The sequence below is a fragment of the Stigmatopora nigra genome, chromosome 17 (assembly GCF_051989575.1).
Source record: "Stigmatopora nigra isolate UIUO_SnigA chromosome 17, RoL_Snig_1.1, whole genome shotgun sequence".
NCBI classification, from domain to species: domain Eukaryota; kingdom Metazoa; phylum Chordata; class Actinopteri; order Syngnathiformes; family Syngnathidae; genus Stigmatopora; species Stigmatopora nigra.
The window spans coordinates 2,827,789-2,845,682 of NC_135524.1; the positions used below are offsets into that span (position 1 = coordinate 2,827,789).

Consider the following 17,894-nt stretch of genomic DNA (forward strand, 5'->3'; position numbering starts at 1 on the left):
GGAATTCCATTAAAATATATCTATTTTGTCTAATTTATTTCTAAAGGTATTCTTGTGCATTATATTATTTAATTACAAAAAATGTACAAATTATTTGCAAAGTTATACCAAACTAAAGGTAAACCGCTATATTCTGATGATTGAAGACATTGTGGTTCATGTCAATTTTAAGGATGGACATATCCTCCATGTTCAAAAGGGGATTTTCCTAAGCTTTGCTTTTGGCTTTGTTCTGCAGGCGCGTCCGGGTGGGTTCTGTAAGCATCAGGGGCTCCTGGATGACTGTGGCCGGGTATTTCTTCCCCAGCAACTCCACCTCGACCTTTTGACCCACTGAGGTCAAGCCTATAGGGAGGTAGGCAAACGCCAGGCTGTGCTGGGCGCTGTAGCTGTAGGCTCCTGATGTGGTATTGCCCACCACCTGCATGAACCAAACAAAATTAGCAAGTTCCAAAAAGCCGCAAAAAATATACCCCCCCCCCCCCCCCCAGTATAGTTTTTTAGGCTTACAGACTACAAAGGAGCACTATGGAGGATATTTGCAACCCATTTGCTAACCTTGCCGTTTTGCCACACCGTCTCATTGCCCTCAGGGTCAATATCGTCCGTCTCCACCGCCAAGTAGGACAATTTCCTATCCAGGCCCTTGGCTTTTATCTCCTGAAGCGCCGCCTTACCGATGAAATCGGCCGACTTGTTGAGTTTAATGAAATAATCTAAACCTGCTTCCAATGGGTTGGTGTCACAGTTCATCTATAAAGACAAAAAAATCTATATTTCCACTTCAATTATTCATGAAATGATGCATTAGTGTTTGCACCTCAGCACCCCATCCCCTGAAGCCCTTCTCCAGGCGGAGGGAAGCCATGGCATATGTGCCAAAGTTGTCAATGCCTTCCTCTTTTCCTGCTTCCATTATGGCCTGGTACACTGTTGCCATGTCTTTCTGCTCAATGTACAACTCCCATCCCAATTCGCCTGTGGAAAAAGGGACCAGGTCAGCAAAAATGTGAATTACCACAACACAAACAATGTTACACAAAAAAACACAATGCAAAACTCCTTGACCTGTGTAGGAGATCCTGATGGCCCGTAGCGAAATGCCGGCCAACTGAATCTGCTTGCACTGGAGAAATTTAAAGGCCGAATGGCTCATGTCTTCTTGGGTGAGCTTTTGTAGGACTTTCCGGGAATTTGGCCCAGCAACTCCCAGCACACCCATTTCCTCCGTCACATTGGCGATGTCAACCTCATAGCCGCCCAAGGCTGCTTCCCTTTCGATCCACCTGTCGAACAAAGAAAACGGAAACATCCTATTACCTTTTTGGGATATTGGCAAATGAAAAGAATGTTTTTCAGCCAATGAAAAGCTGGGCTTGCTATGTAGCTGTTTGACCCTACCGCCACGAGAGGGCAATACATAAAACTGATCTGGTTTGAAAAATTCCAATTGGACATTTTGATTTATGACATGCTGGTGGCAACCATAGTTGGACAAGCAGCTGCTAATCCGCTTTTAGGTTTCCATAGTTCATGGGAGTTTTATATCCCATCAATACATGTATTCCAACTTTTATACTCATCAAAAAAAAAAACGTGATCCACAGAAACGAGAAAAATAAATACATAAACTGTTTTACCTGAGGTCATGAAGCTCCGATCCTGAGCCAGTAATGAGCAAAAACTCTCCTGGTGTTAACTGGGTGATTGTGACCTCGGCATAGACTTTTCCAGTGGGTGTCAACATATGGCTGATGTTGGTTTGGCCCACCTACAACCAGAAGAAAAAGATGAGAAAAATTAAAAACACACAATGTTTCCCACCAAAACATCCCCATTTATAATTATTTCCAATGGGGATTTAAAAAAATGCTTGTGAAGAATAACGTTTGAGAGAACTGGCCTTGGGCATGTTGTTAGCAAATAGGCGGTCCAGTAACTTGAGCGAGTCTTTGCCTCCCACAGTGAACTTGCCGAAAGGGGTCAGGTCTATGACCCCCACATTTTCCATCACCAATTTGCACTCTCGACCGGCTGGCCCAAACCAGTTGGTGCGCCTGAAACTGGGCCTGGTGAAGAAAGTGAAGAAAATTAGCATGTTCTTGAATTGAATCGGAGTTCCTTGACATCTTACTTGTATCCAATGTCATCTCCCGGTTTGTAGAACCAATGCGGTTGTTCCCAACCGGAATGGAAGCCCATGGAGGCTTTGTCCCGGAGGAGATCGTAAACTCCACTCTTCCGGCAGGTCGGTCGTCCGGCGAAGCGCTCTTCCTTGGGGTAGCCGACTAGAGAGATGAGAAGGTTGATGACATCATTACAATCTGTTCTTACCCCCAAAATAGCCCATAATCAACAAGGAGAGCCCTAATAATGATCCGGAAGACCCCAAAACGATGCTAATTTCTTACCCACGTTATTAAAGCCATAGGATTCTCTGGCTTTGGCACAGAGGAAAGGCACGTCGACCCACTTGGCATAACGGTTGGGGTCGCACTCAATCAGGTCGTAAGGAGGCTCGCCGTTTGTAATCCAGTCGCTCAGGAACTTGCCAACGCCACCAGCATGGATGACTCCATATCTGAGCACAAGAGGGAGAAGTTTTCCAAAGCCTAGCTTTCTTTTCAGGAACTCACCCGAATCCAATGGCCGTCCAGTAGTTGGGAACCCCTTGATGGGGTCCGACCATGGGCAGCAGGTCGGGGGTGTATGTGATGGGGCCGGACACAATGTTGATGATGTCAGCTTTCTTTAGCACAGGTACCATCTCCATGGCCATCTCCACGTGCTCCATGATCCGATCCAGATCTGATTCAAATAGCTCTTTGCCGAAACCTGCAATGGTGGACGCAATGTTTACATATGGTCGCCCAACTGAGGGTAGGAGAACACACACCTGGGGGTACGCCGTCTCGAACCCAAGAGTCTTGCAGCACCATCTTGTCCATCTTTTCGTAGGGCCCAAACAGGAGGCCATCTCTTTCTTGGCGCAGGTAGTAAGAGGCTTCTAGGTCTCGGATGACCGCCAGCTCCTTTTTCAGGGCTTTCACTTCCGGAACGGTCGCCGTGACGACATACTGGTGGTGGACCGGGATAGTGGGATGTTCAAAGCCAATTAATTTGCCCACTTCACGGGCCCAGAAACCTGAAAATCAATTATTAACTTTGACAGTGAAGTAACATTGGGAGTAAAAAAATACTAATTATTTTTTGTGTCAATTGGATTTCTGTCAATAAAACTTAAATGAAAAATAATTTGAGACTGTTTAGTGCGCCTTGAGATTTTTTTTTCCAAAGCAAAAGGGAGAAACACACTGAATTAAGGACTCACTCTAGCTCGTATAAAAACAATCTTATTTTAGCCTTGTGTCTGATAGTTTGGTTTACTCTGTCAATTATTGGACAACGTGTTGTGTTATGTTAGCAAGTAAGTTAAAAAAAATGCCTGCTTAAAAACAAACATGGCGTGATAGATTCCCTACCAGGTGCTGCTTGGACCCAGTTTAAGCTGGTTTTCCCTGACCTCATCATGTAGGGCCTATGTGTGCAAAGTTCTAAATGTTAGGTAACAGTTTTTTATTGAATACGACCTAAAAACATGTCAGGCCTCGTCCGACTTGAAACTTGTTGCTCTACATTGTTCAGGTTTTTGTGACTTGAATATCTGATTTATTTAATGTAGAATATTTAGATTTCAGATCTGGATTTTAAGTTTCCTATTTCCATTGAACACAACATGGATTAAGAAATGGGTTCAAACCTGTGGCATTGACGAGACGATTGGCTCTGATGGTGCCGTGGGGCGTCCGTACGTCCCATTTCCCGTCAGATGTGGGTGTGAGTTCCACAACTGGGGCCGGGTTGTAAATTTGGGCGCCATACATGCGAGCACCCGCTGCCAAGGCCATGGTCAGAGAGTACGGGTCAATGTGGCCATCTCCTGGTGTGTAGAGTCCAGCCAAGACCTGAAACAGAAGGCCAGTTTTGGGGATGTGGGAGGACACCATAGTACCCTGAGAAAAGCAATGGACTGTATTGACTCTACCTTGTCCATGTTGAGGAGAGGAAACAACTCCAGGATCTTCTCAGGCTCGATCATGTACTGCTCCGTTACATGCCAGTGGGTCCGAGTCATCTGGTACCTCATCTCGTCAACGCGGGCAGCGGTGGAGGCAATCCGGACGCTGCCTGGCTGGTGGAAGCCCACCGCCTGAGTGCAGGGGAAGAAAATGGGTGCAGGTTTTTAACCGTGGATTGGACTTTTACCTCCAGACTGACATTTCAGACTTGAGGAACTCACCTGCCCGGTCTCTGCTTCCAGCTGCTCGTATAATTTAATACTGTCATAGTGGACTTTTTTCAGGTTGATACCAGGATGGTAATATGTTGTTAAGCCAGCCTAGGGTGGAAAAGAAAAGGTACAAGTGAAGTTTTGGCTGGTTGGAGCAGCGTCTTTCCCTGGTATGAGATGTACCGCATGCCAAGTGGATCCGGCGGTGAGTTCTGACTTCTCCAGCAGCACTACATCCTTCATGCCGCTTTTGGCTAGGTGGTAGGTAATGCTGGCACCAACGCAACCCCCTCCGATGACCACCGTCTCGGCTGTGTCTTTCCATCGTTTGCCCAAAACGGAAGATGCGTCACTGGAGGCGAAATGGCGTCAATTGGAGAAAATTATTGTCATGCAAACCCTGATGTTTGAATTTACATTTAAGTGCCATTGACGTCCAATCTACATTTAGAGCATTGGAGGATTGCATGAGTACATTAAAAAATAGGACTGATTTGAAACAAATTACAAAATATAAAGACTTAAATGGCTTGAAAAAAAAATATTTCTAAGGAATTTCTTGCTTCACATTGAGTGTAGAGTCCAGTCCCCCCTTACCTTTGCTCTTGCCGTTTTGTTGTGGTGCAGCCGAATGTCCGTGTCGCCCGAAGAAGAGCGAGTGGGCCCAAATGTCTCGCGGACGGCAGGCGTACCTTGCCCAGCTTGAACACACTAGCAGACATGACTCCAAAAGCCAGCAAAGTCAGCAGCTGGAGTCGCGGACGGCCAAGTTATAAATGCCTCGCTAAGGCAACCAGTGGACTCTGGACCACCCCCCACGGGTCGCCGGGCGTTTCAGGACGTAACTTAAACTCGTTTGCTCGCACTCTAATGTAGGTCAGTTAATACTGGAAAAAAATATATTTTATAAATTAGATTTTTTCACACACTTATCCCCTTTAAAATAATACTCGACTTCATCTTGTTGTTGACTGAGGCCCATTTTGAAAGAATTCAAACCTGATTCAATTTCATAAAATCATAAAATAAAAGTATCATATAATATTGTTTTTTTTTTAAATTTCACAAATCCATTCAATGCATTAAAAATTATTTATAATTGTTATTTTTTTATAGCAAAAACATGCAAGCAGCACTTATATTTCAATTGTATGTCAATTATGGGTTAAAAAAATGTCTTTGCAAGTTCGAAACCTGTGTCAAATCAATATAGCAAAAATACAAATTAATTTGAGTGCAAAAAGGCCAAATATAGATAGATGCACGCTGTGATTTTGAGCTTATTGTGAAAAGCCTCATGCGACTTGAAGAAAGCTGATACATGATGAGCGAGTGAGGCCGAGTGTTCTAAAAGCGACCCTGTGCCCCACGCCCCAATGGGAGGGTATAAAAGCTCCATGCTGGACTAAAGAAGGCCCCTCCCCAGCTCTGACAAGGCAAAGAGGAACCATGGCGCCAGCAGGGAAAAAGAAGGTATGAGAACATGAATCCCGCATGAACTTTTGCCTTACTTGTGTCCTGACACGACCTCATCAAATAAATGAAGTGCAAATGCTTCATTGTATTACTGACAATTCAGAATGAATAGCTAATTTGCATGTTTCTAAAAAAAATAAAATAAGAATACATCTAGTATTTACAATTTTCACAACTTTGCAAATTTAGTACTTCACATTATGTGAATAGATAAATAAATAGTTAAAGGCATACATATTGGATTTTTTTAAATAAACATGGTATTTTCTTAAATGAGTTTTCTTTATACAAAACAGTGAATATATGTTGATGAGAAAGTTATTTGAGAAAATACCAAATAAAAATGATACTATATTTTAATGAGGTATTATCAAGATGTGTTAAAAAAAACAAGTAGTATAGAGTACTTCTGACCTTGTTATACAGGGTGTCCTGGAGCGACTGGACGCCGGTGAGGTGGTCATCGGCGATGGTGGTTTTGTCTTCGCTCTGGAGAAGCGGGGCTACGTCAAAGCCGGGCCGTGGACCCCTGAAGCTGCCTCCGAGCATCCTGAAGCAGGTATTCGCCGTTTTTGGCTTAAATGGATTGGACGTTTATCACGGTCAATGGCAACTAGCGAGTTAAACATGGTCAATTTCAAATGTGTTGAATGGAGTACCTTAGCTAAGTGAGGCTAAGTCTCCAATGATATTTGGTGTGCTTTCAGTGCGGCAGCTGCACAGGGAGTTCCTCAGGGCGGGATCCAACGTCATGCAGACGTTTACCTTCTACGCCAGTGACGACAAGCTGGGGAACAGAGGCCATAATCAGCGCTTTACTGTAAGGGTGGTAGTATACTGCAAAATATTTTTTTATATATATGTAATAAATATACCTCAATGTGACATATTGGATGGTTAGCTTATTTTTGTTTTTATATGAATTCACTTATGTGAAACTAAATATTTTTAAAAAATGTGCAATCTTTGTTTTGGACAACACATTTGAAAAAAAAATGGGTTCTACTTATGACTCAATTTATATGACAATAATAATACACATAGGAATGTGCATTTTTTTTGTACACATTTCCGAGGTAAAATCAGGCAAAAATGTGTGATCTGGGCATCACTGCTTCATATTGATGAGTTTAAATTCCTGTGCGAAAATAGTTGCCCTTACACATGACCTCCATCTCTGTGGGTGCGGTGGCTCAACTTACCGCCAGCTGGCTTCGGGGGTGCCAGATCAAGCCAATCCCGCTCTTTCTTTCCTGCCTCCAGGGGCAGCAAATTAACGAAGCGGCGTGCGACCTGGCGAGACAAGTGGCCGATGAAGGCGACGCCCTGGTGGCAGGGGGCGTGTCCCAGACACCCTCGTACCTCAGCTGCAAGAGCAAAGATGACGTCCAGGCCATCTTCAAGAAGCAGATGGAGGTTTTCATCAGTAAGAATGTGGATTTCCTGATTGCAGAGGTTTGGAAGCAGTTTTTACCTTGCAAAATTAATATGAAAAAAAATCCGTTTCATTCACAATATAAATCCCATTTAATTGTAATTATTTTTTTGCAGTATTTTGAGCATGTGGAAGAGGCTGAGTGGGCAGTCCAGGTCCTGAAAACCTCAGGTAAGCCAGTGGCGGCCACCATGTGCATTGGACCCGAGGGGGACCTGAACGGCGTTACCCCCGGAGACTGCGCCGTCCGCCTCGTCAAAGCTGGTATGTGTATTTAAAAAAAAAAGAAATAAAACAGGTCAAAAAGTGGAGTGCGCTTTTTGAGTGTTGATTTTCCAGGTGCGGACATTGTGGGCGTCAACTGCCACTTTGACCCTGCCACCTGCGTGCGCACGGTGGCCATGATGAAGGCAGGTGTGGAGAAGGCGGGGCTTAAGGCGCACTACATGAGTCAACCGCTGGCCTTCCACACGCCTGACTGCAACAAACAGGGATTCATCGACCTACCTGAGTTCCCCTTTTGTAAGAAGCCAACTGCCAGACATTGCATTGTTATGAGAATAAGTTTTGGATGGAAAAAATATTATTTCTTACAAAAACTGAGTTTTTTTTAAGTTAATTGAAGTGCTACTTACGTTTTTGGTGCATCTTGACAATCTTTCACCCCTGACCGACCCAGGCCTGGAGCCCAGAATCCTGACACGCTGGGACATGCACAAGTACGCCCGAGAAGCGTACGCGGCCGGGATCCGCTACATCGGCGGCTGCTGCGGCTTTGAGCCCTACCACGTACGCGCCCTGGCTGAAGAGCTGGCGCCCGAGCGTGGCTTCCTCCCGGCCGGCTCCGACAAGCACGGCCTGTGGGGCGCCGGCCTGGAGATGCACACCAAGCCCTGGTGCAGGGCCAGGTAAGGCAATGGATGGATTGCAGCCCCGACGTCAACTTACCTACAACTTTGGTGTCAGGGCCCGCCGAGATTATTGGGAGAAGCTGAAGCCGGCATCCGGTCGCCCACAATGTCCCTCCATCTCCACGCCAGACGGCTGGGGGGTCACCAAAGGTCATGAAGACCTCATGCAGCAGGTGGAAGCCACCACCAAGGAGCAGCTCCAAGTTCTGTTCCAGAAGGCCGACAAAGGCCAGTGAGAAAAAAAACAGTCAGTCTTATTTTGATAACATTGCCATTAAATGTGTGCAAAACATTGATTTTCACATTTTGTGATTTTTTCATGTCAATGCACATCATTTCGAGCCACTTCGTATAGAAAGCGTTTTTAAAACAAATGTTCACACTCACTTGGAGAAATTGGAACTGCACGCCTTAGTTTACTTCGTGTTTTCAACATTGTTATTGTTCTCTTCCAAAATCACGTCGGCGTCATGACGTCATGGATTTTCCCACGTGCAGATGTTATTGCTCCTCGTGCGCGTAGACAGCGACTACAAAAGAACAAATGCACACACGTGAGCTTCAACAAACATATTCATTTACAAAAACGTCGAATGATAACATTTACTGGATTATTGTGTGAAATTATACCTGATTGGGATCAATTAAACTATACTTGCTGAAAATGTAATGGTGTTTTGATTTGGCTTCATGAATGCAGCAGTTCTCCGGATTTCACATGCACGCGCTCAATTGTAGTTAAATGACATGCACTGCCGAATTGAGCAGTTGACAATGTTTGAAAGGAGTCATTCTTAAGCTTCACATTCAAAAAATACAAAAGATTTGGACCCCCTGAATTAGTAATGTGATGTTTTTCCCCAGACTAGCCATATGTCCCATTTTTTAAACTAGTCTTTGAACGCAGCAACCCCTCCCCCGGATTTGTCGGGAACGCGCTCGGCTTGTAAACACAAACTCACACGTGACTGAGTTGGAGCTGAGCTGAGCTCATACGTCGACGTCGTCCTCGTCGGCTGCGGACACAACAAAAGAAAAGCGCCGAGGTTCGGATGAACACTGCCGACTGATCCGAGTCATGACAGCCGACTGGATCTGCCTCGCCCGGGCCCGTCTTCCTTCCTGGCCGCCGTTACTCGGCAGCTCGTCCGGGGCATCGAGTCGGGAACCTTTGTTTCGGCCGCACGATCGGTGCTAATCGGCTGCCTGGTCCCTGTCTAATTGTACTTTTTGTGGCGAGTTAGCATTAGCAGAAAGAATCGACGGCCTGGTAAACACCCCTCCCCCTCCCAAGCGCCTGGCCTTTTGACATGTCCTTCGCCATGGAGGACAACTTGGAATCCGGATGGGTGTCCGTGCGGCCCAAGGCCTTCGATGAGAAGGAGAGGCATAAATTTGCCTTCATCGTGGCCTGGAATGACATAGAAGGAAAGTTTGCTGTAACCTGCCACAACCGGACTGTACAAAAGCGGACCTCCTTCCAGGATCCACTTCTGGACTGGTGCCCGGTCGTAGAGGACTGGCAGCCCCAGGGGGACGGCGATCACTCACCCAAAGTTCAGGCCAAGGGAAAAGTTGAGAGTTGGGATTTGGCGTTGCCCAAAGTGATTGACACGGAGACGACGACGTCCCCCGACGAGGAATCAGATGCCTCCGGCCGCCAGGACTTTAGCTGGGCTGGCCTCTTCTCCTCCCAGGAGCTCCGCTCAATTCACCTCCAGCTGTGTGCCGTCAATGGCGAGTTGGAGACCTGCCTCCCAGAGTTCCCCGAGGAGCCATCCGGCGTGTGGTCGCTTTTCTTCGGTGCCACGGCCACGTCGTCGGAACGGGAGATGGAGGCGTTGTGTTACCAGCTCCAGGTCTACCTGCTCCATGCCCTGGATACATGTGGCTGGAAGATCTTCTCGCAGGTGCTCTTCACAGACAGCGACGACACGGAGGAGTACTACGAGAGTCTCGGGGAGTTGAGGAGGAAAGGCTACGAGGATGGCTTGGATAGAGCCAAAAGACACCTGCAGGAGGTGAGCAGAGCACATCATCAACATTCACCACAACAGTATTTACATTTTTTTGTTTTGTGACCTCAGCTGACCTTTTCTAGATCAATTTATCATTTCTAGTAACTTTATTGACCAGAATGTCTATGGGAAAACTAGTCAGCTAATGCACAAAGAATAACAGTCAAATTATGTGTGTGACAACTAAAACCTAGCTTGACCATGTCCTTTAATTCATGGAAAATTCCAACTTCCTATGAGTTGGATTAATTTATGTTTTTTGAGTAGACAGAATACTTCTGCCACACAATGTCCTCGTCCTTTGTCTCCTCTCTCCATTTCCTGTTTTAAAGTGACTCTGTTTTAGGACATTTAGTCATGTGGTTATTGTTTTTGGAGGGCGCCAGCATCAATTCCCAATAGAGCTTTTTCCAATAGTCCCTAAATCCCCTCCTCTTCCTTTATTTATCCCACCGCCCCATCATCCCCCCACGTGCCGTGGCCTCCCATCTGTTGCCACACTTCCCTACACTTGTAACCCGATCGGGCCGTGGCGCTACGCATCGGGCTGCCGTTGGAAGGGTGTTACCGGGTACAAAAGACAACAATTAAAGCTTCAGTTACAGCAGCTGTTAGCATCCTCCCAGGAAACCACCCAAAACGCAACAACTCCCTCTTTCCTGGAAAGTTAATATTAGTACTACTAACAAAATACTCCTTTTTGTAATCTTCACTTGGGAGTACTTACATATGTATTAAACTTATCTGGACTGACAGATTACTTTTTTTGGGTGTACAATTTAAGCACTGAGCAGACTGAGTTTCTGATCTTAGCATTGGAACAAGTTTGTTTTAAAGTTTCTTTTTTTATCCCCTTATTAAAAAAACTGCATACACAAACACAGCTATTGTCTGTTCAAGTGATGCACGGAAACTTGCATCATGGTGCTATTTGTTTTCTCGCTATCGACATAACTAGCAAAGAATCAAGCCCTAACCTTTTCTTCTGCTTAAAAGGTGTGCTGATCTGAAATCCAAGTCATATGACACGCGTCATCTACAGAGATGTGTTATTTATCTGTTTTTCTAGGGGTATAAATTACACTTTGGTGACAGTACAATGGTGAGTGTTCACACAATGACAGGCTTCAATTCAATGGACAATCACTTCCATTTAGTCTAAAATGTTACTTACAGTTGCTAATGATACAAGCGTCAGAGTTATTTTTTGGTTGCATTTCCGTGAGGAAATATTATGGGTTGCCAATTCAAGTTGACAATCTCATGACGCCACCTGAAATCTCAGACGCACTTGTTTGCGATGATCGCCGTGTGACATCCCCAAGGCAAACACTTGACTTTACGTGTCAAATATTAACCACGGATCAGACGAGATATTGTTAAACCCGAGGCCAACACTGTTTTTTGTGGTTCACAAACCAAAAACCATGAATGTAATGTCATGAATTCTATGGCAAGTCCGACTTGTACGCTGTAAAATACTATATTATTTTTTGAAGTAGGTAAAATTAAATAACAAATGGGAAACTTTACTGTTCAACATATTTATCATTTACATGCTAATAAAATATGTTTTTTTTTTTTTGGTTAAGAATGATTGGATTTCATGGTTTGGGGCAAAAGTGTTGAAGTGCTGTCTATTCTGCCTAGCAACAAGTAGAAACCCTGCCAGGTGGCATATTGTCTTGAACATCAGCTGTTGAAACTAACCTGGCAAACAGGGTGTGTTGTTTCCAAAGGGCAAAAAAGTGCCCGGGCCAGACAGAGCAGAGACTCCGGTTCTCAGCAAACTGGTAGAGTGGGTCCTGGATAACTTTTTTTTTTCCTTTTTCTCTCCCACTGTGGCCGCCATAACGTGGTCCTGTAATTAGACGCCATCCTGTTGCTGCTATATTGAGCACATCAGAGTCTGCAGAAAACCTGAAATGCACAAAATAGACAAAGCTCAGACATATATTATATAAAAATATTCCTGTCTGAGTTCTTATGAACCTATAGAGCCAAATTGATGTTTTTTTTATTTGGGGTCACAATCTTACCTAGTCACATCGATTGTGCAAACCCTTAAAACTTATCAGAGTATCTGAAAAAACAAGTTTGAAAGAAAGTCATTGTTTTTTATTGTTGTTGTTTTTATGAAAAGGCACATCTAAAAAATAGGCTAATTGAGGTGTTGTGTTACATGAAGTTACCTGACCAATGGATGTATTGATGTATTTTCATAGATAGTGACAGTAGCTTTGGACACAAAGTGAGAGTCCTCCCGCCTGTCTCGGTGAGTGGTTGCCAAGGAGACGGTGCAAGGCCCTAAACAGTAGGAGCAGTGTTTAGCTCGCCTGAATGCTCGACTGTTTGAGCCCAGCCGGCCACCCGGCAGGCCGGTGGACTGGCCTGCTGCTCATAAAAGCGCCTCTCATCCACCTTTCTAATGCATGCGTACATTTTCATATTCTTTTTCGTTATGACGATAACACGCACAAACTGGCTGAATTTGGGGGAGAAAAAAAAATCCCTCCAATTCCAGTCATAAATCCCACCCTTGCTAATCTGGGATTAAAGGGAATGGCTGGCCTGGAGCTTTTAGAATCGAGTTGAATAGTTGTGTTCAGTAAAAGCTTTCGTTGGTTTCGTAAAATTTAGTCGGGCTCGTCTTTTGACTAAAATTGGCCTGTGTAATAATTAGAAAAACACAGCAACAAACTTTAAATGCACACTTTGACTTGACATGTTAGTTATTTAACACATTAAATTGGCTGTGAATGGCTATGTTTCAGATACGATCCATTTTGGGTCAATAAATGTTTTGTTTTTAATATAATATACCTGTAATTGCTCTAACTACCACAACAAATATTTTGTCAATAGGTTGTGGGGGGTGCTGGAGCCTATCCCAGCCAAGGAGAAGGGAACTTTGCACTCATAGAATTTGTAGTGCATCTGAAAGTAGTTTAATTTTAATATGATGTAGCATGTACAGTACTTAGAGCTGCGGCTATACTAAAAAAAATGTTTTTTTTTTTTTGGTTCTTAGGTCTTGGACAAGCACCGGGCCTCAGACTGCATGGTGGAACTTCTGCAGATCTACGAGGAGGAGGACGAGGCATATGTCCAGATGCTGGAAGCTGCCACAGAGCTCTACCACTATCTACTCCAGCCCTTTCGGGACATGAGGGAACTGGCTATGCTCAGGCGGCAGCAGATTAAGGTGACACACACAAACACACATACACACACGGATTCAAAGGCCATCTGTTTTGGGATTTAGTTGTAGCTGCGGTTAACTAATCTATTCTGAAGCAAAACAGAAATACCCTCAATGTAATTATTGGCATTAGTTGTAGACGTATCTCACTATTGGAATCTGGGAGATTAATTTAACACCAATTGACAGTATAATAAAAGGTGAGGGAGGAAAAGTCCCAGAAAAAATGAGTTAATATATGTATATATATGATCTGAATGTTAACCAGAAAATGAAGAATACAATAAAAAAGCTCCCACTTGATTGTGGCTACAATATACAGAAACATCTTTGTGTTCTCATGGTTTAGACTTTAGAAAGTTCACACGTTTCTGGTCACTGATGTAATCTCCCCCAGTCCCTCCCCTCAACTTGTTCCAAACTTCATAGCAACTTTAGTATCTCACGTGCACACACACACACACACACTTGTTGGGTAGAGCACAGACTGTACTTATACGCATCTGCTTTACATTTAGAACTTGGTAGGAGGTTCATCTGTGAACATTTTTCTCTTGAATGCACATCAGTGTGTCTTACTAGTAAAATTTTTATCCTAGGAAAACCATTGAACATTTATTTTATATTCTGTCATTAACTGCTAATGGGTTAGTACTACTGCTATTGCTACTACTACTACTACAAACATGTTGTAAGGCTGGGCTAAATTATTGAACCCTGGTGAAAGAACAAGACATACATTTCCAATAAATACTGCAAAAATATGTTTAGGAAATTATAATGTTAGTTTTTACTTTCTTGCATGAATGATTTTTTTTTAAATTATTGCAGGCCACTCACTAATTTACCTCAGAATGTACATTTTAAGTTAATTCCTTACCTTTAGATTTTAATATATACACGTTTGATAATGTTACACAAAAACAATAAGGATAATAAGAAATATATATAGTAGTTACTAATACAAAATTTAGAAACAGAAGTGCATATGCACTTTAAGATTTGTCGCCGTCTGCTGGACTCAATGTGTATTACACCCATTTGACTCCTACCTGGCCTTTTTTCCCTTGTGAGCAGATCTCGCTGGAGACGGAGCGGCTGGGTCCTCGCCGGGTGGATGCCCTCAGAAAGGAGGACGAGGAATGGCAGAAAAAGGCACATTCCGCCGTCCTCGCCATCCAGGACTTGACCGTCAAGTTCTTTGAAACCACCAATCGAGCACAGAAAGGTAAACCGGCATTTGTGGGGATTGAGACCAAGTCAAATCTGAGGAAAGCAGAAAAACAAATAAGTTTGACCTTCTTTGAACTCTAGTTTTTGTACACTTGTATTTCAGCGCTCTACGAGCGTATGCGCGCCGACCAAAGGAGGTTGGGCAAGTCGGCGTGGGGGGCGGCAGTGGAGCGGATGGAGTTGCTACAATATGCAGTCTCCAAAGAAACGCTTCAGCTAATGCGAGCCAAGGAAATCTGTCTTGAGCAGAGGAAACACGCTCTCAAAGAGGAGGTGCTAATATCCTACTCTGAAAACCTCCATGTTTTAAATTAGCATCCCAAGTTTTTTTAAAATGAGACAAATACCTCACCTCTCCCTCGCAGATGCGGAGCCTTCAGGGAGGCGAGGACGCCATGCAGCACCTGGACCACCTGGAGGCGCTGTATTATGAACTCCAGCTGCAACTGTATGACATCCAGGCCGAGGTTCTACGCTGTGAAGAGACGTTGCTCAGTGCGCAATTGCAAAGTCTTCGTAGGCAGATCACAGGTGGGAGGACGACCATATCACAACTGAAAAATTAGAAGCAATTTGTCACTTTCAAATGGACAAATTTATCCAAATACTTTTTGCCAAGTTCAACATCATTGGTCAGAAAGTAGAGTTTTTTCATTTGCTACCAGAGAGGCAAGACGAGGTGGTGTACTACGATGCCTTTGAAAGCCCCGATGCCATGAAGGGGGCGGAAGAGCAGGCCGGTGGTCCCACTCCTGCACCTCCCCAGCGGGATGAGGACGAACTAGGGGTCTTGCGTCAAAGGACTCGGCAGCTGGAGGCTCGCCGAGGGCGCATCACCACCAAGAGAGTCTACCTCAAAAACAAGAAGGTGACTTAGCTGATCAGAAAATACACCAATTGGTAGCATTGTACTCAATACTATTGATTTTTTCCCCCACTTTAATAGGAAATCTGCATCTCCAATCACAAACAGAAGCTGGAAGATCGCCATGGTGTCCCGGCTTACAATTTGCAGGTATATACAAGCTCTCATAACACTTTTTTTGCTCTCGATCTGACGTGAATGTTATTTCAGCGGGAAACTGAAGAAGAAGAAACGGAACGGAATGCTAGAGTCAGTCAGGAGAGGCAGCGAACCCTGGAGCGCCTTCGTAGCCTCAATCAGGTAAAAAGACTTAAAAAATAGGACGACAATTTTTTAACCTGCGTCAAAGTCTTCATCCATGCTCTTCCATCCCCAGCGTTATCCCGGTCACGTGACCCTGAGGTCCAGTCGGGTGAAGCCGTTTCAGCCGAGGCGGCGAGCGGGACAACCCCCATGCACGCAAGCGGCGGGCGTCCAGACCGATGGCGTGATCTCGGACCTGCCGCATCTCTCGCTGCCCCCCCTGGAAGACGGCCGTGAATCCTTACCCGCCATCCGGTTGGACTCTCCTCCTCCGTTTCTGTCCTTGCCGGCATCTGTGGTCACCTTGGGCAGCGGAGGCGCCCCTCCGCCTCCACCGCCGCCCCCGCCTCCGCTCCCTCCTCCGCCTTCCATGAGCGTGGAGCCGCGTCCGGCGTTGGAGCGAGAGTCCGGGCCCGCCTCGCTGCCCCTGGCTGCGTTTTCGCCTCGCTTCTTTGACAGCAGCCAGCTGCTGACGGCAAGGAAGAAGCTGAAAAAGACGGCTGAGGATGCCACGCAGTTTAGGAGAGGTGAGACTGCAAATACATTAGAGGAATGTAATTCGTTACATATCTGACATTTAAGACACTGGCTGTCATTGATGGTAATTTCCAGTCATTTCCAGTGTAATTGCCATTAGTGGTTGCCAATTATAATTCATTGACACTCCCCAAAATTCAGCCATGGTTGAACTGAATAGAATTCGTTTTTATGACTAGCATTTAAACTTAATTGTATTACCATTATGTCTGAATGTAATAAATATAATTCATTTTTTAAAGCAAAAATAGGTCACTTAAGAATATTTGGAGAAAACATGAAAATGAGTCATCATTTTTAGTTTCTATTTTTTTAGTTTTATGCAGATTTCAGTCATTTCAGTCTATAGACATCCAATCACTTTTTATCCTTCTGCTGTGAAATTGAACTCAATCATTTGTACTACTACTACTCAAAACAATTACCTTAAAATTTCAAATATACTGTACCCTTGCAAAATGGCTTCCTAACACCCAACACAATGTTTGCACAGCGAGTTCTCCAATGGATGAGGTCCTGGCATCCCTTAAACGTGGCAGCTTCCACCTACGGAAAGCTGAACTGCGCGTACTGGGCCCCGACCCGGACGACGAAGCAGACAACATCCTAGCCCAAATCCGGCAGGGCGTACGTCTCCGGCAGGTGCGAACCCTTCCCGAGCGACCCCGACGAGCCGACCGCTCGTCACATTCGGCCGACGCCCTGACGCGGAGCATCCACGAGGCCCTGCGCAGGATCAAGGAGGCGTCGCCCGACTCCGAGTCGGAGGATGAGGGTTTGCCCTGTGCTGACTGGGAGAACTAAATGGGATTTTTTAGTGCAATCTAAAAACAACAGACAAAAACATACAAAACTTTTTTTCTATCCCAAGACTGTTTTTTAACCCAGGATCGCCACACGTTTACCACTCGTGTATTTTTTTTTACATTTACCATCGAGGAAGTGTTGCTATTTTTGGAGTGTGTGATTTTAAATGTTTGATTTTCTCCAGAATCTTTATATTAAGAAATTGTAATGTTTTTTTTTTTGATGAACTCATCATTCACTGCCATTATAGCAATAGATATAAAATCCATTTCTTTTAATGGGATGGCTTGCATTGTTTCAATTATTGTGATTTAAGGTTCAAGATAAGCATTATCTTACAGTGAGGCGTTGCAAAAAAATTTGAGATAAGAGTGAGGATATCAATTTATGAAAAAAACCTTGAAATGAGAAAAAAGCCAACTTTATCATGTCTCAATTCCACTATGTTTAACTCCTGATTTTTTTTTTTATGTAACCACACTTTGTTTTATGGAGATGTTGCTAGGTGTTTTTTTTTTATGTTTGGGTCTGCAATGGTAGTCGTCTGTTTTGTGATGGTTTGTATTTTGAAGTTTGACAGTTTTTACTCGGACCTCACAGCAGATGTGCAATAACGAGAAGCCACGTGTTAACGAACGCGCACCAAAAACTATATCTGCATGCCTCCGTGTATTCAAGTATTTATTGATGCTTCAGATTTTACAAAAAGATTTGTATGATTTTTTTTAAATGTTGTCCTTGCTTTCTTTCAATTGAAAATAAACATTTTTATGCCTATCGATAGTTCACTCATTCTCCAAAAACAAAATATATGCA

At 44.3% G+C, this 17,894-nt stretch overlaps 3 protein-coding genes and 2 long non-coding RNA genes across 5 annotated transcripts; 2 read left to right on the top strand and 3 right to left on the bottom strand.

Annotated features, from left to right (window-relative positions):
* Positions 1-208: 208 nt before the first annotated feature.
* Positions 209-5,131, bottom strand: dmgdh (dimethylglycine dehydrogenase). Its single transcript, XM_077737025.1, has 15 exons — positions 4,889-5,131; positions 4,475-4,643; positions 4,301-4,399; positions 4,046-4,210; positions 3,761-3,965; positions 2,897-3,145; positions 2,637-2,835; positions 2,412-2,581; positions 2,135-2,288; positions 1,904-2,069; positions 1,641-1,771; positions 1,069-1,286; positions 821-978; positions 559-753; positions 209-421 (listed from the first exon to the last, which is right to left on the bottom strand). Exons 1-15 carry the CDS (start codon positions 5,011-5,013, stop codon positions 209-211), a joined length of 2,616 nt encoding a protein of 871 aa, XP_077593151.1. The 5' UTR covers positions 5,014-5,131.
* Positions 5,132-5,722: 591 nt separating this feature from the next.
* Positions 5,723-8,666, top strand: bhmt (betaine-homocysteine methyltransferase). The gene is made up of 8 exons (XM_077737034.1): positions 5,723-5,764; positions 6,194-6,326; positions 6,475-6,587; positions 7,031-7,222; positions 7,319-7,466; positions 7,542-7,724; positions 7,882-8,110; positions 8,169-8,666. Exons 1-8 carry the CDS (start codon positions 5,741-5,743, stop codon positions 8,347-8,349), a joined length of 1,203 nt encoding a protein of 400 aa, XP_077593160.1. The 5' UTR covers positions 5,723-5,740; the 3' UTR covers positions 8,350-8,666.
* Positions 6,433-7,239, bottom strand: LOC144210390 (uncharacterized). The gene is made up of 3 exons (XR_013329367.1): positions 7,130-7,239; positions 6,970-7,060; positions 6,433-6,554 (listed from the first exon to the last, which is right to left on the bottom strand). It is a non-coding gene; the product is annotated as an uncharacterized LOC144210390 (long non-coding RNA).
* On the bottom strand, positions 7,321-9,575 carry LOC144210391 (uncharacterized). Its single transcript, XR_013329368.1, has 4 exons — positions 9,076-9,575; positions 8,501-8,643; positions 8,151-8,319; positions 7,321-8,095 (listed from the first exon to the last, which is right to left on the bottom strand). It is a non-coding gene; the product is annotated as an uncharacterized LOC144210391 (long non-coding RNA).
* Positions 9,055-17,849, top strand: jmy (junction mediating and regulatory protein, p53 cofactor). Its single transcript, XM_077737026.1, has 10 exons — positions 9,055-10,134; positions 13,163-13,336; positions 14,411-14,561; positions 14,670-14,839; positions 14,932-15,097; positions 15,232-15,434; positions 15,513-15,581; positions 15,642-15,731; positions 15,808-16,261; positions 16,765-17,849. Exons 1-10 carry the CDS (start codon positions 9,424-9,426, stop codon positions 17,073-17,075), a joined length of 2,499 nt encoding a protein of 832 aa, XP_077593152.1. The 5' UTR covers positions 9,055-9,423; the 3' UTR covers positions 17,076-17,849.
* Positions 17,850-17,894: the final 45 nt, after the last annotated feature.